General features: G+C 36.8%; 1 protein-coding gene across 1 annotated transcript in view; it reads left to right on the top strand.

The window, feature by feature from the left end:
- PRIM2 (primase (DNA) subunit 2) overlaps positions 1-23,042 on the top strand; it is a 147,646-nt gene that overhangs the window by 11,738 nt on the left and 112,866 nt on the right. The window contains exons 3-6 of the mRNA XM_009279737.2: positions 4-154; positions 798-901; positions 1,269-1,348; positions 7,465-7,585. Of these exons, the coding sequence (XP_009278012.1) occupies positions 4-154; positions 798-901; positions 1,269-1,348; positions 7,465-7,585 (456 nt within the window). The remainder of the gene's footprint in view (positions 1-3; positions 155-797; positions 902-1,268; positions 1,349-7,464; positions 7,586-23,042) is intronic.

Below are 23,042 nucleotides of genomic sequence, written 5' to 3'. Positions count from 1 at the left end.
GAGTTCTCCAGCGGCCGAGGGCGGCTGAAGCAGGCGCGGCTGGCGGGGGACCGGCGGGACCTGTACCCTCACAGCCTGCAGTTCTACCTGGAGCCCCCCACGGAAAACATCTCCCTGGTGGAGTTTGAGAGCTTTGCCATCGACCGCCTGAAGCGTGAGTAGCGTCCCCGGCCGTCCCCGCCTGGAAGCTTTTGATTCTTCCTGTCATGGCTCTATGTATTTTGCGGGCTTAGGTGCTCTCTTTGCCGGTTATTAATATGAACTGGCTGCCTGCTCGTGCTGAAATGAACCCCCTTTAAAGGAAAACGTGTTGCTTTAGGTATTTCAGAGAGCTGTGACTGATTTCACAACGAGCGTTTGGTGTCTAGCAGTCAGGACTGTATCGTTTTGGTTTACACTGGTGGTTTTTATGTTTCACTTTCTAGGTGTTGTGACATATTTGATGTCTCTCAGTACAGCGATCATTGTAGCTGGGGGAAGGAGTTCCCCTAAACTACTGAAAACCACTGAATCCAAGGTTTTCGTCATTACAGTGGAAACCAATGTTCTGAGACTGATCCATCAGAGTTAGCTGTCTCCCTTTCCTTGTTGACTGTGTGGATCCCAGAGTTGGGCTAACTGTTCGGGACTTGTGGGCCACACCTCATCCTCCATATTTCTTACCCCTTTGCTGCCCATACCACTAAAAGCAATTCCTGTGGCCTTACCCCAGTTTGTGTATTACCCAAGACGTGATACAGTAAGATTTCTTTTCAATATGTTGTCTCTAACACGGAGTTTTTCTTTTTTTTCCCCAGTGCTCAAAGTAGTTGAAAACCTTGGTGTGAGCTATGTAAGAAATAGTGATTCATACAAAACTAAGCTGGAGTTTGAGCTCCGGAAACTTAAGTTTCCCTACAAAGTAAGTAAAAATCAAAAAAGGGAACTCTCTTGCACTTTATTTTCTTTACACCATTCAAGAATTCTGAATAAAAGTAGAGGTGATAAAATACTATTCCTAAAACTTAAGTTCTGTCATTTTGTCAGAGATGTAGTTTTTCTTTGAGAGTCTAGGTTTCTTTCTTTAGGGCAACCCCCTTCTTTAGTAGTCTTGCATTTATTGTCTTAAAGATGAGTATTAATACACCGTTGAACAGCAATGATAAATTAATTGTGGATTTTTAATCTGGGAGAGATTATTTCTCTGAAATAATATGTTCTGTAGGCTTTGGCTGAGGATGCTGCGAGAGATTATTTCTCGGAAATAATAATAATAATATGTTCTGTAGGCTTTGGCTGAGGATGATTATGAAGCAAGAAGAAAAGACCATATCTCTCATTTCATACTACGCCTTGCTTACTGTCAGTCGTAAGTACTTTCTGGATTATGCTATACTCATGATTAATTTTAAATGTATACAGGTACTACATTTCCTTATTATAGACATTACAGATATTTTAGAGTTGTGTGGCTACTAAGTAGAGAGGTAGGCTCTCTATTTAGAGGGGTTTTTTGCTAGGAACCTGATTTCAGCTGTGATGAAAAGGGATCCTTGGGACTAAAATTAATATCCAGATTTTGTAATAATTAGAAAAAAAAGTATAAACTTTTGGGTTTTACGCACAGAATGCTGATCTGAGTTTCTTCCTTTTGACATCTTTTTTTGAGATTAAAGCACACCAGTATTAAGTCTTTGTCAGGCATTGGCAGTGATTGATAATTTAGTTTAAATTAACTGCTGCATATGCTTGAACTGTTCATTACTGACCAAAGACCTGACTATGTAAATAGGCTTTATATTATTGTCTAAAAAGAGAGCCTTGTTTCTGGCAAACAAAAAATACCATCTGAGTTTGAGGTTTCATCTACTGATTCTGCTTTTCTTCCAAATTCATTGCCATGGATGGTTACACTGCAATTTTTTTGTCGTGTGAGATCTCAAGCACAAAGTTGGTCCTGTCAAGTACATTCCTTTTGCTTCAGCTGTAGTTTTTTGGATGAAATTATACAGGTTGTCAGTGCTTTATGTCTGTTAGTAGCTTTGTTATGCATCAGGGTGAACTTCTGACTCCTTGCCATTGCAGTCCTTTTCTTGGAATTAAAACTGGCAAATATGAAGTGTGTACTGTTTTGAATTGTTAATTCAATTGCACTTTAAGTTGTGATATAGTTTCTTTAAATTTCGTGAGTGTGGTAGAACACATATTATGATACCATGATAGCTGACATGACTGAAGTGCTGCTATGGATGGATACGGATTCGTAAGCAAAAACAGACTGGGAAGATGAGTAGAAGGGATTGTGCTCTAAGCCAAGATAGGGAACTGGAATGGATGGGGCTTTTCCTTGGAATGGGTCATGAGACAGTTGAGAGTTTTGGGGCAAGTGTTGGAGAAGAGACCAAGGTGGCTAACAACACGACAGGTGCCTGCTACAGATCATCTGATCGGAGTAGCAGAGGCCTCAAAAGCCTCCAGATGGAGGAAACCTCACCATGACAGGCCCTGGGTGACTTTAAACACCCTGAAATCATCTGGATTATTCACATCCCATCATGTTGCCCTTTCAAAAGACATCTGGGCTGTGCTGAAGACAGTTTGTTCATGTATGTGATCGATGAGCCAGCTAGATATGTGATGCATGTACAGTGAGGAACAAGTTGTGATTGTGAAGGTCAATAGCAGCCTTCACTGCAGTGACTCTGATAGTATAGTTTAAAATCCTGAAAGAAGGGAGCAAGTTGAATAACAGAATTACAACTGAAATTCCTACTACCCTTCTCTATTCTACATGTATTAGTTGCGATTATGAATAACAAATGTAATATTGGTTTCTTTCTGGTGCTATGTTTGTTGCACATATTTTTATAAACTCCCTTAGTCATACCGGTCCTACTGATTTTTACAAGAAAATATCTTGCTTTACCTATATTGTAAGTTTCTACCAAAACCCCTTAAAAGGTAGTATCCTTAAGCAGCCTGGGACTAAAAAGCCCCTGAAAACTTAATGTTTCTTATTATGCAGCTAGTGGCATTTTGAATAGTCAGTGTGGTTTCCATTATCCTCTCTTGTAAAACTTTACTTTAAGCATTTAGTATTATTTAGATGGGATCATTGCTTTTCTGTGGGAGATGGGACACTTTGAGGGTGTTGGTAGTGACACACTTGAAGAAAGTTCTGCTGTTCTGGAAGGTAGAATTGTCTGGTGGCAAGAATCTGATCTGGAATTCAAGAGGCATCTATTTTTGGTTGGTGTGTGGCTTCAGGAAAAATGAGTTTGGGTCAGATTCACAGAAGGCAGTACAAGCCATGTAGCAAAAGGCTGAAGGTTAGGTATTTGATTCAGGAGTGGAATTCACTAAGCTTTGTCCACTGCGCTGAGAAGGGAGGAAGGCATATGTGAATAACAGTGGCCAGCATGCTGAGTGAAAGGCTGCCTCAGTCAGAAATAACCAAGCAGGGACTTGGCTAAACATCATCACTGATGTGATATCTCCCCCCACCCCTGCCCTGGGCCCTGCATCTCTATAATGGCTCTGGAATCTCCTGGAATTAATGATAGATGCAGATAATTGGACTGCTTTCTTTTTCTCTGCAAGCTATCTTTTTAAAAGAACATCCTTGTCTTTTGTATGAGAGCTTATTTGGCTGCAGTGCTTGCTTAGGAAATAAATGGGAGATGTTTCAAACCCTGTGTTTCAGCGAGGTGTCTTAAGAATTAGACTATAGCAGGGCAGAGGTGGGAAGCTTGTTGAAGGTGAACCACTGTGCATAAATGAATACAAGCCATTTTGGGCCACAGAATCAGCAGGAAAGAGCCTGGCTTTGTAGTCTAGGGGGAAAGGCCCCTTCTTAGGGAGGAACGGTGTTGGATGGGGCTCCAGGGCACTCTTTAAACTACCTGCAAATGTATTTTTGTGTTCCTGTTTATGTACAGGTGGGATGCAGTGTTTCAATAAAGCAGCTTGATAGTCAGTTTCCACTTAAAGTAGCTTTTTTTTTTTTTCTTTGAAAAGGTGGACTTAGTGATTACTCATAAAATGGGAAATAGCATCTTAAGCACTGTGAGGTGACCCTATACCCAGCATTCTTTATTCTTTCTTGGAAAGCAGCTATTTTAGGGATGAGATATTTCTGTCCTCTAAAATTGACATGTTTCCCAAAAGATAAAATTGAGAGGCAAATAGAATATACTGTTCTCTAAGTTTTTATCATACTAGGTCAGAAAAATAAGCTTGGCACAAATCATTAGGTTAACTGATGAAAGCTATTAAGGTAGGAGTGTTTAAAAAAGCATACTTAAATAAACATAACTGCAAACTAGCTTGAATTCAGTTCCCTGTGGCCTGCCAGGCCGTTGTGTTTACAGGCTTGTTTTCCTGTGACACCACCTTTTTAACTTTCTAGTTGGCCAACAGTGCCACCCAGGGGTACGAGTTTACATCAGCTTTTTTTTCTAGTTTGCATCAGTCCTCACTTATAAATTGGATTGTTTTCGTTTGGTTTTTACATGATCTGAAGTGGCCGGCTCCACCATTCTTGTCAGTTAAATTTGTAACGTAGTCATCATCTCTTGACTGTCCTTGTGCCTTCTGAAATCCAAGACTTTAAAGCTTATTCTCATATAATGTTGCTAAGATACAGTATGTACAGTCTTGAGTGGCCAGTCTCATCCATACCCTTCTTTCACACCTCTTGTAATGTCACTTATATCTGTCAAGACCAGGAAATAGAATAATTTTGTTTTATTCACTTTCATGGCAAACACAGCTCTAAAGAGAATTTTGCTTGCATGTTGGCCATGACCACGCATTTGTGCTTCTGTCTGTTGCATTTCTCTTCACTTTTTCAGATTAGCTATGAAGAATCTTGAAAGTCACAGGAACATAATCTTCACTTTATTTACTTAAGATGGACAAAATAAATCTTGCTTCCGCTTTGACAGCGAAACTCTCTCTCCTATTCAGGAAACTTTCAAACATACTTTTGTGCTGCCTTTTTTTTTTTCCCCCCTATGGCACATAACAAAGACATAAGTTCTTTATCAAACTTAGCAAGGCCTTTTCTTTACTTCCTGCCATTTTTTTTTTCTAGATGATAAATTAGACTTGTGTGCTGAAATTGCTGCCTCTTACATTGACTAGCATTTACTTTTGTGTGCTTTCTGTACCCATGTTCCCCTTGCTGTCTACCTTTTTAAACTTAAACTCTGAGGAATCTTCTGGTGTTGGTTTCCTAGTAAAATAGAGCTCTGGCTCACGCCCAGGCTTTTCACAAGTTAACATTAAGTTGTTGGTAACTGAACTCTCATATATAATTGTGGAATGTGAGCTACTAGCTCCAGATTTAGGAGCATTTTCATGTCTTTCTAAAGTACTTCTATGTTGATGCTTCACAACAAATAATGCTGATGCCGGTCTTTCCTACCATTCCTTGGAGGGTGAAGAGGATTTCCCCCCCGGCCCCCCCCTGCCCGTATTATTTTTCTAGTTGGGAATCTACTGCTCTGATTTAAACTGTTGAGTATTCTGCACACAAAAAAGTTAAGTGGCAAAAAAAGAGGAGATGTTCCTAACGCATACGCTTCAACTACCTGCAACTGTCTCATCTTCAGCAGCAGCTTGGTTAGTTATCTAATGACAGTGACATTGCTTTTCAGTTAAGCTTGTGGTTTTGATAATAAGTATTATTACTAATATGTGTCTGGAATGAGAATGTACAATTTTTTTTGAATGTTAATAGTGACTATAAGATGTGATTTGGGTTTAGAAATGAAATAAAATTTTCCAAAGACATAAGGAAAAAATGAACATAAATAATGCCCTAATGATGATGTTCCCAGGAAAGTCAGTTTTAAAGTATATGCTGGACATATACAGTAACGTAAGCCAGCTCATCAGCTAGTTTGTCAACTGTAGGAAGAATCCAGGTAGGTGTGGGTATTGTATTAGAGATAACTAATATTTTCTTGTTTTGGTAACTTAAGTGGGTAGGTGGGATTACAAATTTTGATCTACTCTTCTGAAGGAAAGGAAGAAAAAGAGACTGGCTGGCCTCCAAAGTAACTATATATGCTGAATTTTTTTTTTTTTCCTTAGGAAAACAAATGCAGTGTAAAGCTGGTGAATTAGGAAAAGAGTAAAATTGTCATGTCCTAGGTTTTTGTTACTGTCCAAGATGATCATAGAAGAACTGCAGAAGATCAGTCATAAAGGCATTAACTTCCATTTTAAGTAGCACAGATTATTAATACATCCCAAGCACTGAAGCTTCTACAGGGTTATACTTTACAAAGCACCTTAACAGAGCCTTTCCACCTGGAATTATAATTTGAATAATAATTACTTTTCTCCAAGCCATATTTCAAGCAGAGGTTTTGTCCACAGAGACACAAACAATTCACTGGTCCCCTCTAGGAAAAGTTGCTTAAATATTGTAAGGAGAACATGTAAGACTGCAGTATTTCTGTGCTCTGTGAATTGTCATGACAGTAGCCCACAGCGTAGCTCTCGGAGGACAGTTTAAAAGAATGCCCTGTAATAGTGAGATGCAGTATCATCTGCATTCTGTGCTTGTACGTACAGGGTGGCTTTTGTTACTAATATTCTGGTACCTTCTTGCTATAGCTTTGAGTAACGTGTTGATGCCTGGGAATCTGAGTGCTGGGATGTTAGCAATCCAGTATGCAAAGAGTAATATGAGTACTTAGAGTACTTAAAGACTGGCTTCAGTGTTGTTTTTCTTTCATGCTTTCTACTGACTCCTGTCCCTGTGTTCTTGTTTATTCTCCTACTTGCTCACCTGCAGTTGCTAAACCCCTTTTGCTCTTTCGTCAAGTGTTAGATGTTCTATTTGTGTTCCTCACTCAGGTTCATTGTCATATATTTTCCTTCTGCCTGCTTCCAGGCTATTTTTTGCCTAGCATAGAGCACTGTTGTTACAGTATCTGAGATGCATGCGTGTTCCTTCAGCCGGAGATACCCCAAAAGTGAGAATTAAAAGAAGTAGACTTCATAATGTATTTGCCTCATCAAATTAATTGTGACATTAGTTGTACAATGAAGAAATATTGTGCCATGTTGAAGAAAAAAAAGCTGTCCTTTAAATACCGAAGGAGAATGTTAGCTGCGGTTGGTTATTCTTATCTAAAATAAGTAAGAAATGGTGAGTACTATTTAAAAGAGAGTAACAGCTTTGATACCTACAGAGCAATTTTTAGTGTTGAGATTGACTACCTCTGTTCTTCCAAAACATCTGCAGTTATGCTTCTTTGTGTATTGTCTCTTCAAAAGTCTTTTCTGATTGAGTGCTCCTTCCTGAAGGCTTCCTACCTTCTCTTCCAAGCTCCTCAGTTTGTGTGTCCCGTGCCAAAGTCAGCACTACATTAAATGCTGTGTTCACTAGGTTTGACATCTAGTTTATAAAGAAAGAGGGAATGCGTAATCAGAAAACGTATTATGGTTTTTTTTATCATTTCTTTGCAGTGAGGATCTCAGGCGTTGGTTTCTTCAACAAGAAATGGATCTCTTGCGATATCGCTTCAATGAAGTGACTGACAATTTAAGGCAGAAATTCCTGGAACACGTTAACTTATCTTTTGAAGCTGTAAGTATGTTACTTTCTGGATTTGTGTTATATAGCATGTACCTGATGTTTTTTTTAAAGTTCTCATGAAGATAGTTTTAGTACTTCTGTTTAAAAAATAAGAAGTGCCCTTGTGGCTTTAAAAAACAACCACACAGAACTTTTGAACTTGGAGAACAGTCATGCCACAGAAATGAGGATTAAGTGATGTAATTTTGTGCTGCAACAAGAGAAGTTCAGTCTGCTTCAGTCAACCAACACTTAACTGAAAAATGAGTAATTACAAAAGCAAGTTAACAAACAATGTAGTTCTAGTTCTTTACCCCCTTATGTGAAACCTTAAAAATACCAAATCTGTGTAGACAAACAACTGTTGCTTTTGAGGTGCTTTAGGGATATTACAAGAGTTCCTGCTGTTATATACTGCTTCATTTGTCTGAGTGGATTAAAGGAAAATGTCTATTGCAGTTTCTGCATTAGTGATTTCAGTAAGATTTTGCATTGCAGCTATGAACTATTTTGTTAGAAAGCTCTAGTTTTGCCTGTAGCTCTCAAAGTAAACTTAAATTAATAAAAATTAATGTACTATCATCACTCTACTGAAAAACACTTTCTCTTAAAATACTGCTTAATTAGAAGAACTTAAATATTCTAAAATATGTGACTGACTTATGCATTATATGTTGCTGGATTGAAAGATCTGGCACCAGTGCATGTTGATGATGAAAGATGACTTGTGCAGTGTTGAGAATGAATTTGTCTAGCTAAACAGTAACACATGGGCTTTCCTGGGTCTTTGAGAGACTATTGGAAATGTCATTCTTTGGTTCAACAGACATTTCAGCTAATGGTGTGTTTGTGGAGCTGTATTTCCACTGCTTATTCCCCGGTCTCATATTGTCCTGTCACCATTTCAGCATTCAGGCTTGTGAGAATAAATTAATGTTTACAGGTTGCTGGAAATAGCTGGGAGCATGGCTTGGTTCTGTGCTATGGAATGTGCCTTCAATATGTCAAAATGATTAAGAAGGTATTACTTACGCCTATTGAGGCAACAAAGCATCATTTCATTGAAAATCTGCTTCCCTGCTTCTACTGTTTTTCTCCCTTCCAGTTCTGGTGGGAATTTAAGCAAAACTGATCCCTCCTTGCACTTTCCTGTATAAAATATTTGAATATTACTAAGTAATTCCATACGTATCTGAAATAGTTCTAAACTCTATGGTGCTATGTAGGGGCCACTGAAAAATAAGGCCACTGTGAAAGCAGTATTCTTTTTCTCAATGTTGTATTTGTAAAGGCTTTAAAAGGGAAATGAAGATGAACTGTGCTACTCATACTTCTCTGTTAGAAGTTACAATGTTTTCATGCCTTACTGTGCATAAAACAAGATGGAAATAAAACTTTGTGTTCTGCCTGTTAGAAAAGGGAATGGTCTCCAGGAAAAGGAAATAAGTTCTGATACTACAATCCGGTTTCTATATTGGTAAACTGATTGGAATTCTCGAATTGGATTTTAATTGCTTAAGATATCCTAAGGAAGTTAGATAAATTTCTTTAAAGAGAAGACAGGTGCCTTGCATTTTCTGGTTAATGGTTCTGCATTTCAGAATTGCAGTCTGAGGTAGGCCAGAGCTGCTGAAGTTCAGAACTTGGTGTAGTCTAGCATAGCTATCTCTCCAGTTAACAATTCTAAGAACCACTGTAAGAAGTGATTCTCAGTATTTAATAAAAGAACCGGTCAACTTTTTTGTGGAGAAAGGGGGAATAAGTGGATCGTCTTGTACAGTTTTGTCACAGTTGTCTTCGTTTACAGCAACAACAAAGTGAAGCTAAACACTGAGAATTCAATAACTGTCACTTCTCTCCTTTTCATGTTTGCTTACATGCATGGGAAAGCGAGACGTGTATTCTTATAATGTTTTGCAGACTAATTCCTGAGGTTTTGTGAATTATGGATTGAGTATTATTGCTTTATAGAATCAAGAAGTCTTCAGTCCCACTCAGGGGTAATATTTAAGCAGCTGTTAAGATCTTCTGTGAAGACTGTAGCGCCAAAGATCTTATTTAGCAACTTTTTGGAAAGAATGAAATTGTTAACAACTAGAAGAAAAAATATCAGACTCTTTGAATTTTTTTATATGACAGTCAGCTGTGAAAAATTTGAAATTATAGCAGTTCTGATCTTATGATTAAAGAGAATTTTTATTAAAGAACAAGAACTTTCTGAAAATAAAAACGGAAATGAAATGTAATGAAAAGGAATGTTTTCACTTTTATAATAGGATTTCTTACGTCCTGTGACTGACATTTATATTGCTAATGGAGCAAAATACATGGGAAGGGGTTTGTTAAAATAAGTAAATATTTGCTCTGGGGAGCTGTACCGGATTATAAAGATGCCCTTTACTTGTAAAAAGGAGGCTATAAACTGTTCAAAGTATTCAGACTAAAGATGATGACTTCAGTAGAATGAATTTGTGTTTGTATATGCATAGGATTATGATCACTCAAAATTTTTACAGTGTTTGTGAAAACGAGCTTCTCTACATTTAGTATTAATTATGGAAATGTGAAGCTTAAGTAAGTTCTTCCTTGAAATGTTTTTACAAAGCTGTCACTGCATTGAGGTAGTCCATCTTTAGTATTTCTTTGAGAAGCCTCTGGAACCTGGGCTTTCTGAAAAAAAAAAAAAAGTAAGTTGGCTTTGGGTTTACATTTGAGACACTTTTTTGAACTACTAATGGGTAGATTGCATTTTAATCACTTGTAGGAAATAGCTTTGGCCAATCTGTTTCCTGGCAAGTGTGCAAGATGCCTGGACTGGTGCTGCTCAGCATGCTGGAACATTGGTTAGGTGCTCAAAATTTTACACTGCTCTGAAATACTAGTGTTTATATTATCCTACCAATTTATGCCAGCGTGGGCAAGAGGTAGAGCATGGGGTATTGAATAAAATGTCAAGAAAGGTAGAGGGTAGAAGGAAAGCAAGAATAATAGTGGGGGAGTGGGAATGATGGACCTCATTCTCACTCTTTCTGGTTTTTTTTTTTTTTTTTTTTTTTTTGGTGGTGGTGATCTTTTTTTTTTCCTTTTTTTTTTTTTTTTTTGTTGGTGGTGGTGAGCTGTTAATTGTAACTGTACCATAGTGTGAAATGACAGCCTCATTTTGTTCCTTTGTTGCAACTTCTGTACATTTTAAATTATTTACACTTTTTTATTTTAAACTCCGATGTAGATGTTCGACTGTTATTGAGATTGAGACCCTACTGGAGCCTTTGACAACTGATATTCTTCCAGTTACTTGTAAATGGTAGAAGGGAAAAAAGTTACATAAATGGCAGTGGTGTTTTCCTTTTCTGGAAGCATGGGTATGTTAGGTTGGATAAGAAAAGGTTGTCAGGTCACTGGTGGCAAGGGCTGAGGTTGTGCCCAAGAATTGAGACTGATGAGGATTATTTGGAATTTTACTCTTGTTACTTCTCAGTTTGAAAAACTCAATGGTCTCAACTTCTAAGAGGATGTATTCAACATCTCCGACGATAACTTGCTTCAGCTTTTGATTTTTGGCCACAATTAGGGTCAGGAGTGAAACTATTTTCTTTATTCCTTTTGGTTAAAGCATTCTGTGTGGTGTAATGAGTGTTGGACTCAATTGGACTTAAAGGAACATTTGCTAAACTTTCTGTTCAGTAATTCTGCAGTTCTCTTGTTCAGTAAAGCTTATTTTTATCCTTATTTGACACTTTAATTTCTGGACCTCATTCTGTAATCTTATCGTCTTGACTTTTTGTGTAATGCTTCCTAGAAGGCTTGCTGTCAAGTGTCCACCAAATTTTGGGGAACTGTTTAAGGGAGAAGAGACTGGAAGACTGGTTAATGCATGTCTTACTGTTTGACAGAAATACTCTTGCCTCAAAACTAAGCTTACTTTTTTAAAAAAAACACCACACATGGATCCATGACTCGCTCCTTTTTCACCTGGTCATATAAGTTACTGTTATTTTAGCGTTATGTGGTTTATCAATCTTTGAATACGTTCAGATGTCAGAGTTTCCTGCTTTTGATGTTTCCTTGTCCTGAAAGGAGTGCTATGTTGCCTTTCTTGACACTTTAATATGGGGCATTCAATATGAGAAGAAGATTCTGCTGTATAATTGTCTCTTTCCTTTTAGTGAACAAGAAATACTTACTAATCTGTTCCCGGTTTCTAGAGCTTGCTTAGTTTTAATCTATACTTCAAGAGTATTTTCCCCTGATGTGTTGAATGGTTTTCTATCACAGTAACAGGAGAATCATGGAATGGTTCTGAAGGTATTTTGGAATGTTTTCAGTCTGTTCTATACTTTATGTACTTTAAAAAAAAAAGAAAGAAAAAAGCTTTTTAAGGGACAGTGCTGTCATCTTCCAGATAAATACCGAAGCTTTTTATGTATGGCATGTAATTTGCAGCTCTCAAGGCACATTAAATAGTCTATGTGTGAAGTCAGTCACATAGTGAGCAAAGGTAATCCTTAAGCAGCACTCAGGAGAAGTAAATGCTGACATTTAAGGTGACAGAGCCCATCAAAGAGAATATGAAAACACAGGTGTGCTGTTGAGATTTACATTAATTTAGGAGATTAAAGCATTAAAATCTTACTATAAATGAGTAATTACAGCAATGATGCCTGACAGTTTCTGGCAGTAAAAGCCACTAATATAGATTTTTAAGATATTTAAAGGGAAATATAGTGAATATTTTAAATATTATAGTCATTGAAGAAAATATTTTAATCTTAATTAAGTTCTTCAGTATATGAAGGAATTATATAAAGTAAACGGTTTTGCAGGTAAGTGACACTTGGGCTTTAACTAGAAAGTAATTTTTCTTTCTTGCCACAAGCTGTGGGCCTCTGATGTTTTCCTTTGTTTAAGTTAGGAGTGCCTGATTTTATTTCTGCCAGATTGTGATACAAGACCTGTTTGGAATCAGGTGACATCATGCCCAAGCCTCGTTTTGTCATGTAACTTTATCAGTGAGATTGGTTGTCTCTGTGGTTTTCCACATGTCCTGCTACGTATGCACCCCCTCACTCGTCCCCCTGTTCCTACCCCAACCTTTTCACTAGTCCTTTTCCCTTTTTTCTTGTAGCTGGTTACGCATGCCCATATCAGAAGCCCTCGAGAAATGACCATACTTACACTTTTCTGTTATAATAGTGCTTTTAGACCTTCATAGGTGAGATAAATCCTAGTTTATCGATTTGACATTCTGATAGCCTTTTTGACATAATCAGAATATTTATGGCAACAGCCATAAGTTGTTACTGAAAAGCATCTGTAAGTTTGAGGAAAACTGCAAGATATCTGAGTCATTGGTGTTCCTAGAAATTTCTGAATTAAAGTGTTGAGCTTCCTATTGTTCATGTATTTGGTCTTACAGGACCTAACACTGGGAAAGTAATTAATCATGATGATGATGATGATAACCTGAAGCCATAAAAATTGAGTAAATTTATTCTTTCCTTCACTTCGTATGCTGCTTATCTTTTTCTTGCTCTTCAAGGCTGTGTCTGTGTATGTCATATTGCACAGTAACTCCTAGATCTTAGGCTGGATGTTTGCATGCTTCTGAAATATAAATAGGCACCTCTAATGTATTCTGCTTCTTTCAGCAGCTGTTTTAAGATATTTTGGAAAAGCAATGAGAGTATTCTTTTTAGAGTTTTATTTACACTTTTTTTTTTCTTCTAATACATGCCAACTTGGGCTTTATAGCATTAAAGGAGAAATTGGGTCAAAAGTTACCTAGTCATACTGGTATCTTAGCTTTGCTCAATAGTTAGAAGTGGAGTCTGCTGGATTGGCAATTTACATGCCAGTTACTGTAAATTAGTATTTGGAGTAATGTTTCCTTAAAAGGAAACTCTACTAGCAGAAGTCTAAATTATCTTTCTTTTCATTCCTTGTGAATTTAACTTGCATGTTAATTTCTGTAATTATTAACACTTCCTTCTTTCCATGAATTTGACTTTTTCCTCAGCTGTTGCTCAATCCTTCTGTTCCCTAAAATGACAATGAACAGAACTTTCCTCTTCATTGCCTTTTCATAAAACTTTTCATATAGGAACTGTCACTTATCTAATTCATTTTTAGACAACTGCCACATATTCTGGGACTGTTAACTTCTAATTCCTGGAATAGGTCTGCCATACTCATTTTGCTATTCTCTCCTGTTTCTCAAATCAGTCTAGTCCTCCTCCTATCACAAAGTAACCCTCTGTAACTTATCCTTCTGAGCATCTTGCACTCCTACTTCCTGTGTACAAATTTCAGCAGAAGCAATGCCTAATTTTGCTCTTAAATTCTGGGAGATTCTTCCATGCTGTAGTCTGCTTCAGTGAAACTGATAATGCGCTTGAGCTGTTCATAATCTTTCTTTTGACAGGATTTAAATTTTGAAGAAAATTTAACAATTCACTGTCTGTCTTCAAGTAATAAGCTCTCCTACCAATATTGTATTCAGTACTTCATCACTAAATTAACTGTACATAGCAGTTATAATACTTGCTTTTTCTTTATCCTAACTTCAACTTCAGGTCCTTCTACTGAAACTACTTTCTAGTCTGCTCAGTCATGCTTCTCTTCTCTCATTGTGTATGGCTGGGGTTAACAATTCACTGTCTGTCTTCAAGTAATAAGCTCTCCTACCAATATTGTATTCAGTACTTCATCACTAAATTAACTGTACATAGCAGTTATAATACTTGCTTTTTCTTTATCCTAACTTCAACTTCAGGTCCTTCTACTGAAACTACTTTCTAGTCTGCTCAGTCATGCTTCTCTTCTCTCATTGTGTATGGCTGTGGATATTTTGATTATTTTCTTTTAACTTATCCGTTCTGTTTCTGTGGTGAGGGCAATAGCATTCAGTTGTTCAAATTTTCTTCTTTTTCATGGATGTGTGGTAACGCTGTTACTATGGTCTCAACCCTTACCTGATAGTTAAAAATACTTTTTTGCTACTAGCTCTTTGTTTTCAATTAGTTTTGTCTTTCCCACTTTCTCTTTTGGGTGTTCTCCTAGCTTATGTTTAGTGTAGCAAAGCTGTACTTTTCCTTAGAACACCATTGACTTCTTGGCACTGTCAGAAGTATCTCCTTTGAAGCCCTCAATCTGAGTTTCAGCCTTTTGTCTGCTTTGCCTTGCATAATTTTAATTGTCCAAGAACTACCACTTGTTCTTAGACAACATGTGAAAGAACTGTGCTTTCAGCATCTGCAGCTGAAGGTCTCTGTAGGTCGGTGATACATCTTGTGTTGATTGGGAAGAGATAGTGAACTTCTGGTTCCTTTCCACTTGGTTCTTGTGAAAACTTGCCACAAAGCTTGTTCATCTTAACCAGTCAGACTTTGTCTCTCTCTGCGGACTGTTTAAGGGTGTCTCTTCTGTTCATGTGGACCAAAATGTTCTGTGGTTGCTTTCAAAATGCTATGTATTTCTTCTCTTTTTGTCTTTGACTCTTTCAATAGCACTTTGAAGATGACAGTTGTTTCATTTGCCTTGTACATGAAAACTTCACAGCTTTGCTTGCAAAGTCCCCAGCACCTGTGCATTCATGTCTCACAGTGGTGGTCATCATTCTGCTGCTTTACTTTCCTTATAACTTTTTTTTCCTAATGGCAAACCTAACTCTACCTTCCAGTAATGTAAGTCTATTTCATCTTGTTCTATCCACTAATTGAGAAAGGTTTCTTTTTTTTTTCCTTCCTCTTTGTATTTTCCTTCTATATATAAGATGACTCTAATTATGCTTTCTTGCTGTTTCTTCTTTTAGCCTTTCTTTGTGTGTGGTGGTTTGTCATTTCTGTGGGTGTCCTTTGCCATTTTTTAGTGGGGCAACATCTTTTTTTTTTAAGTGCAGTGTCAGCTGGTCAGAATATTCCAGCTGAACCATTACCAATTCTAAGATGACTTGGAGATTAAATTAATGTATTCTTTGCATTAATATATTCTTTTCCTCCCCCCCCCCCCCCCCCCAATAGCATGATATAGCGACTCCCAAGCTGGAGATGGAGAGGTCTCACAACTGCTTTTCTCAGCGCGCTGTTAGTCAGCTCTTCCTGTTTGTACAGAACTGACTCAGATGTAGAACCTTGCGATGTCTCTGCTGAAATACAGCCTTCAGTTTTAGACCAGATGCTCTTGTCTGATCCCTTTCTCCAGAGCCCTTGCAGTCTCCTCAGCCTCATGGCATTTACATATATAATCTGCTCCTATTTTAATGTACAAGCTAGTAATTAAATTATACAATTTTAGTTTAAAATTAAATAATCGTGGAACTTGGCTTAATACATCCTTCTATTCTTGAGTTAAATTCTTCCATGCATGGCTTTTCCAATTGGTTTTGCACCCAGGTTATAGGAGATTCAGTGGAACTGTTCATGAAAGTGTCTTATGAGAGTGACTTTAAGGGCTTTTCACACAGTATGACACCTGCTTTTTTCCCTGTCCCTGAGGTCTGTTGCACTGTCATAAAGGCAGTGAGATTGGCTTAACACAATTTGTTTTTTGACAGATCCACGTGGGCTGTTACATGTCTCCTGTGTTTTTTTCCTAAGTGCTATCAGATGCTTTGATTTGTTGCTGTACCTTTCCAGGAATTTAACTTGATATACTGGAATGTGGAGTGGAATAGAATGTAAAGTTTTATCCTAAATTTATTTTTCAGTGATGTTCAGTCATCATCTTGACTGTTCTGATTTCCTGTGACCCTTCCTTCATCTTATCTTCAGACTGTTCATTCCTTGAAATACATATTTCCTCTTTGTTGCTTCTACAAGAAACGAAAATTAATAGTTATTATCATATCTTTATCTGTGGTATAAGGATGATGTATAATTTAATTTAGATTCCTTGCAATGCTTCTGTTCTGTGTTATCTTTCTGCAGCGTGCAGAAGAAATAAACTTCAAAGTGTAGTATATTTCTTCTTGAATGCATCTTTCTGTGTTGCTGTTTCCTTTCCACAGAGCATAAAAGATCCTGTTTAAATTATCTTAGAACTTCTTCACTTCTGAAAAGCCTCTTGAAATTTAAAAAATGTTATGACTTTGTTTATAACTTCTAGGTTAGATGCCTTATTTTTGGGTAGCTGCCAGTTGTTGCAAAATTAACCATTTTATTTTTTTTTTTAGTGCTGTTATAAAGCACATTATTTTAAGAAAATGTTTTGGATCATAGTAATGGGGAAGGAACAGTAGATGGGAATAGTCAGTTGGGGGAGCTAATGCTCTGTAGTGCATCTGCCAGCGTTTGAGAGGAAGGAATAAGAACTGCAAAATAAAAGGAAAGAGCAAAATGCATTAGTGGAGTTAATTTTTTTTTCCACAGTAGCTTTTCTTTGATGTTGCAGTTGAAGTACTTTTTTAGCAGCTTTAAGCAGTAGAAATTAAACTTCTTTAATTTCCATTTTTATGATCAGAGCACTCCTATGAGAGACTTTCTGATATCACTATTATGCTTTCTTCAAAAGCATTTATCTCAGTAGTGGGGCAGTTGTATAAATATTTGTAGTTTAGCTTCTTGAAAAAATGTTTTATGATTGTGTTGCAGTTGAAGTACTTTTTTAGCAGCTTTAAGCAGTAGAAATTAAACTTCTTTAATTTCCATTTTTATGATCAGAGCACTCCTATGAGAGACTTTCTGATATCACTATTATGCTTTCTTCAAAAGCATTTATCTCAGTAGTGGGGCAGTTGTATAAATATTTGTAGTTTAGCTTCTTGAAAAAATGTTTTATGATTGCCTTTATTTGGTACAGAAAATCCTAAAATCAGATTTGGATTAATGAGAATGTGACTAGTTTGTGTCCTTAATAAGGACAGATATAGATGAAAGAAAATACTCAGTATCGTGTCTAACCACTAAAAGGCCATGACCGTAATTATCCATTTTGGTCCCAGGTGTATAAACCAAAATGTTCTTCTGATTGGGTTTATGGCTTTGCATTTCAGAAGCATTAAATAATATTTCTTCCTTTCCCAAACGGGATGGGGAAAAATGCTTAAAAGTGGAAACTGTCTAGAGCCTAATTTTACTGTGTGGAAACGTATGCCAAGCTAAACCAGTAACTCTGTCCAATTAGGCTGCAGTTTGCATTTGTGAAGGAAATGGTTCTGAATTTATCTTAGTTTCCTGCTACTTGAATCTTACATTTGTCCCTTTGCTTGAAAACCAATGATGCTTCTCTTACAGGTGACAGCAAAGGTTAGAAGTGATGTATGTCTAAGTGGGAAATCGTGCCTTATTGCCAAAGTTAAGCTAAAAATACGTATTCTGTCACTTAGTCACTCGACGCTTAAAGTCATGATAGAAACAAAACTGTATGTGGAAAGGCTTAGGAGTAGGTTTTTTTTAAAATGGTAGTTTGTTTAAATCATAGAATCATAATAGAATCACTAAGGTTGGAAAAGACCTCTAAGATCGAGTCCAACCGTCAACCCAACACCACCATGCCCACTAAACCATGTCCCTAAGTGCCTCATCTACACAAATAAGACAGTGAAACATGTATACCATTAGCACTTTAAAAAATGTAACTGGCTACTCTCATCCTAAAGTATTTCATTTCAAAGGAAATAATAAATTTCTCAGTTTAATCATTCAAGTTTCAGAAGATTGATTTAATTTAAATGAAACCAAGTGGCTGCTTTGTTGCAGAATTGACTGGTTTTTTTGTCCCAGATAAAGAAAAAAAGCCCATTGATCCCTAGGTTTATGGCTACCTCCTGTAGTTAGGTATTAGGGGAAGAAAATCCTGGGGAGACCTCTTTCCTCAGAACTATTAGCAGTGTGGGAATCCAGTTCAACTAGTAGGTAGTACTCTTCAGGCTGTTGTATGGCAGTCTGAGGATTTGGTAGGCCAACTGGCAGGTCTGTTTGCAAAGGAATGGTGAAGTAATGTCTTTTGCCAAGCAGCATCATAAAATAATTGGGCTGATTGCAAAGCAACCTGAGTATTCTGGTGAGTTAACATTGTGAGGGATGTGTAGATGGGGTGAGGTTTGATTAAAATATTTAGGCTTAAAATTAATTATAGCATTCTCATATAGAGATTTTTAATAAAGCTCGATTCACAGGAGAATGTAAGTACATCTCGTAAATCTAAGAGGGAGATGTGTCAGATGGCAGGAGAGGAGAACACGCACTTGCCATTTTTTTGTGGACTGACAGGATGGATGGGGAGAGGTCTTTTATTTACCTTGAACTATAAGCATGACTTTGTTATTAGTCATGGAGAAAACTAGCATTTTGCTGCAGTAATTCGAGTTGCATGTATTTGTTTGCACATATGGTGTTGGTGATGTTCTATAAAATTGTGGAATTAAGTAATAAATGTGATTGAAGAATATATAGCTACTGGGGATGTCCCGTTTCACCTTCATAAACATAATGAACAACAGTTTGTAAATTATGCAAAATGCTAATTAAAAGTTTTAATTTGGTAATCATCTCAGTTTGATTAGAAACAGATGCTGATTATCTGCAGAAATTTAAATGGACCCTTAGAAGATAGCTTTTATTGCTTAAAATTGACTTGTGAAACTAAAGTCAAACTAAATCACAAACTGTACAGTTACTTATGCCCCCTTTAGTGCACTACAGCACTATGATTCTTATTAAATAGCTTTGTGTGGTTCATTGTTTCAGTTAAATAGGACCTTTAGAGTCCACTGTAAGGTTGAATCCTTCTGTACTGGATACTATACACACTCCTTCTGTTTTGAAGTACATCCTTTTCCGGCTTTGAAAAAGTTACGTGCTTTGAAATGAAAATTGCAAAAAAGGCTACAGTAAAAATGAGATGATGAATAAAAACATCCTTCCTCCTAATCTAGATGAAAACAACTAGACAACATTTGGAATACAGTCTGAATCCTGAGGCAGATGTTCTGCTGTAACCCTGGATTTCTAAAGTAGTATGAAGTGGCAGCTGTACCAAAAGGCAGTGGAGAATAGGTTATCTTCTACACGACGTTCTTCAGCTTATGATAGAAGAAGTGGGAACGGTACCCACACTACTTGTGTGATAATGTGCTCTAGCACTCAGTGGTTGATCAGGTGGCACTTGACTGCCATTTATCTAATGGCTTGGAAATGGTGAAAGAATAGCAAGTCCTAACCTGATCCTTGTAAATCCTCAGTTCTTAGCAATCGGCAATTTTGGGTTCCTGGAAGAAACTTAGTATAGACAAGGAGAATGGTGTCATCAAGTGTCCTCTCTTTTTCTAGAAATATTTTAGATATTCTTTTGGGGCATAAGGGAAGAGGAAACTGGGAAATCAGTAGTGTATTTTTAAAAATTATATACATAGTTATTCAAGAAGAAAATAAATTCTTTGGATAATCAAGTTAAAAGAACTGTTAAGTTCTTTTGTAGTGGTTGAGGTTAAGAATGTTTCCAAAATGAATTTATTTTTCACATAGCAGTGAATGCAGTAACTTTGGAAATGTTTATATTGTTCCTTAGTACAACAGCATAAAAGCTGATAGGCTAGTTTGTGCAGGATGTAATTACACTGCAAGTAGAATTTACTAGCTGCTGTTTTCGATGTAAGCTTCATAAAATGGTCTCTCAACACTGAAATACTGTTCCCTGCTAATCCTGTGATGGAATCTAGAGAAACATTTGTTAACAAGTTTCTGTAAAATTGAGTCTGTCGTTAGCATCCCGATTTGTAAATGGAAGAAAACTTGTTGCCGAATTCTCATAAGGATCTTACGTTAGCTCTTCAGTCATGTGTGACTCTAATATGTATGTGGTGATGTTTCCAGAGTAATCTGTAGTAATTGTTTTGTTCAGCTTTCCTTTTCATGGATGTAGGGAAATGTTTGTCAGGAATGTAGGAAACTGGACCTGTGTCACTGAGTTTCTCTGTGATTATGGAACCGCAGCTTCCTCAACTAGCTGCGTAGTTGAGGAAGATCCATAAAATGTCCTTTCCATGCCCACTCCTGACTTAAAAATAAATAAATAAATAAATAAAAAAGCCCAAACAACATTTCAGTCGATAGATAAGAATACATAATAATTCCAAGCGCAGGCCTGTATATTTTTAGGAATGCCAGCAATCTGAACTTGAGCTAAAATAAGTTGTAGTACCATGGGAAATACAAATTTCTTCTTAATTCATTTGTGCCTAGCCAAAATGGCATTGATATCTCTTAAGAAACATTGTAATCAGATTTGTGAACAACAGATTTATGAGCCTCGAAGGTTTTGTTTAAGGCTGTTCATGCTCTTAATTAGTAGGACAGCTGGGAATGATGTCCTTTCCTAATCAAGCTAGTATTCATTAACCAGTTGAATACACTTTAAATTTATATTCTTAAATTTAATGGTATCTAGGTTAATACTCTTGTATTCTAGTTCTAGTTTAGTTTGTACTTGGCTGTGTGGCAGTGGAGAAGATTGACTAGGAAATTATTGTTTTGTCTGTTTGATACTTAAAATTGCAATGTAGTGCAGTATTGAGAGACTGACACCATCTCTTTTTGAGAAGGGGGGTGTGCCATTTGAGTACCAGCTGCTCAGTGACCAAAAGCAAGTTTTAAAAAGTTCATTTTCTAAGGACACCAGTGACGTGTGCACGTAAATGCCTGAAGCTGAGTCTTGGAAAGGGAAAGGACTTGTGCATTGAATTCTTGTTTCTAAGTCTGCCAGTATGGAACAGCAAAATTAAGTAGTTGTGCATGTATAGTAGTATAATGTGTACATGCATCTTTCTCTCTTCATTAAAACAGAGTAGGGATATCAAATTTATTTTGAAGTTTTTGGACTGCCTCACTGCCAGTGTTTGTTTAACCAAGCCTTACGTATTAAATTATTCATATTTTAATCTAAATTTATGTGTCTTTGTGTTTCCAGGACAATTCTGTGATTAAAATCAATGAATAAACTGCACAAAGAAAGCAAGAAAACTAGAAATAATGCAACTTGTCCCAAATCCTTGCTTCTTTCCTTTCCTGTCATGCCTTCCCCTTTCATGTCTTGATTTTTCTAATTTTTCTAAGTCTCAAAAACTTATGATGAAGTGTTGAATTGTTTCAAGCTACGATACGTGACCCACTGTCACTGAAAAGGGAAGATCCTTTTCCTGGTGTTACTGTTCTTTGCTTGTGCCTTGGACTGACTTGGTGATAAGCAGTTTCAGTTTATTAAACTGGCAACAAACTAACAAGGCAAAGCTAGTGAATTGTTTCCTGGGGGGTGAGTTGAATTGGTTCAGTGTGAGTGTCAGATGACACCCTAAGAAGAATTCTGTTGATTTTATTTATTTATTTATTTTTAATCTTTTGAACATCACAGTATTTTACCTGGTGAACATCACTGAGTGCTGTAAAAAGTTAAGCAGTCTGTTTATCTTTCCAATCTTGATTAGAATCCTAAAAGCTGTATATAATTGTCTGATTTTTTAATGATTACCGGAATGTGTTCTTGCGGGTGCCATTTTAGAGATGAAATTATTAAATGTACAAACTGTAGTGTTCTTATTAAAATAAAAAAAAGGGGAAAAAAAAAAGCTTTTCCAGCTTCCATGAACCTAGCAAAATTGGGATATGTGTTTTGTGATGCTCTGTATACAGAGGTGCAGGCATGACCTAATTGAAAGCTTGAGTCTGAGTTTAGACTATAAGGAGCTTATTCTCATTGCATTACATCTTCAGTCAATCTTACACAATTCTTTGTGAAAATGGTGAAATCCTTAATGCCAATGCAAGGTTATTTTTGATGTTCCAGCCTTTAGGGAAGCAAGTTTTATTTTTAAATGCATTCTGAAGTCATTTCCCAGCTCTAATTAGGGGCTAGAGAGATCCTTGTTTCTTCTTCCACTCTCTCCATTAGCTGAAAACGTGAAGGCAATGGGAATTTGGTAAAAAGGCAAGGAGCAAAGTGTTCGTAGGGCTGCTGAAGGTTTGCCTAACCTATAAGATACCTGAGGCTGTAAGAAATAAATTATTTAACAGCTTTATAAGTATTATTTATATGATAAATATTGTTTTGCAATAATATTTGTGTTTGTTTAAAAAAATACTATTTCTGACTGTATGTTTGGTAACACTGTCCACAATCTTACGCAAATCTTTAGTTGTGGCCCATTAACCTATTTTTCTGGAGGTTTCACCAGGGTCACTTTTACCCCAACAGTATTAAATTTTTTGCTAGTGAGATGCAAGAAAATCTAAAATCACTGTGACTTTAAATCTGTACAAGTTTGATATGGTCAAATGACTAATAAAGAAGGATCTAGACAGCTTGGGAAGTTTGGAGTCAGTATAATTGTTTTATGTGTATTAAAAGATAAAAAACCCTTGACATTAAATGTAATACTAAATAAAATGGTTTTGTTGATGAAAATGAGCTAATGTTTTTTTGAAAAACAAATAAGCAAGGAATCCTTGCCTTTCCCTCTTCTCATTCTCCCCCCCGGCCC

This window comes from Aptenodytes forsteri, unplaced genomic scaffold (genome assembly GCF_000699145.1).
Source record: "Aptenodytes forsteri isolate BGI_AS27 unplaced genomic scaffold, ASM69914v1 Scaffold115, whole genome shotgun sequence".
Lineage (NCBI taxonomy): Eukaryota > Metazoa > Chordata > Aves > Sphenisciformes > Spheniscidae > Aptenodytes > Aptenodytes forsteri.
Note: the sequence above shows the minus strand (reverse complement) of the source record. Positions and strands in the feature narration are given on the sequence as shown.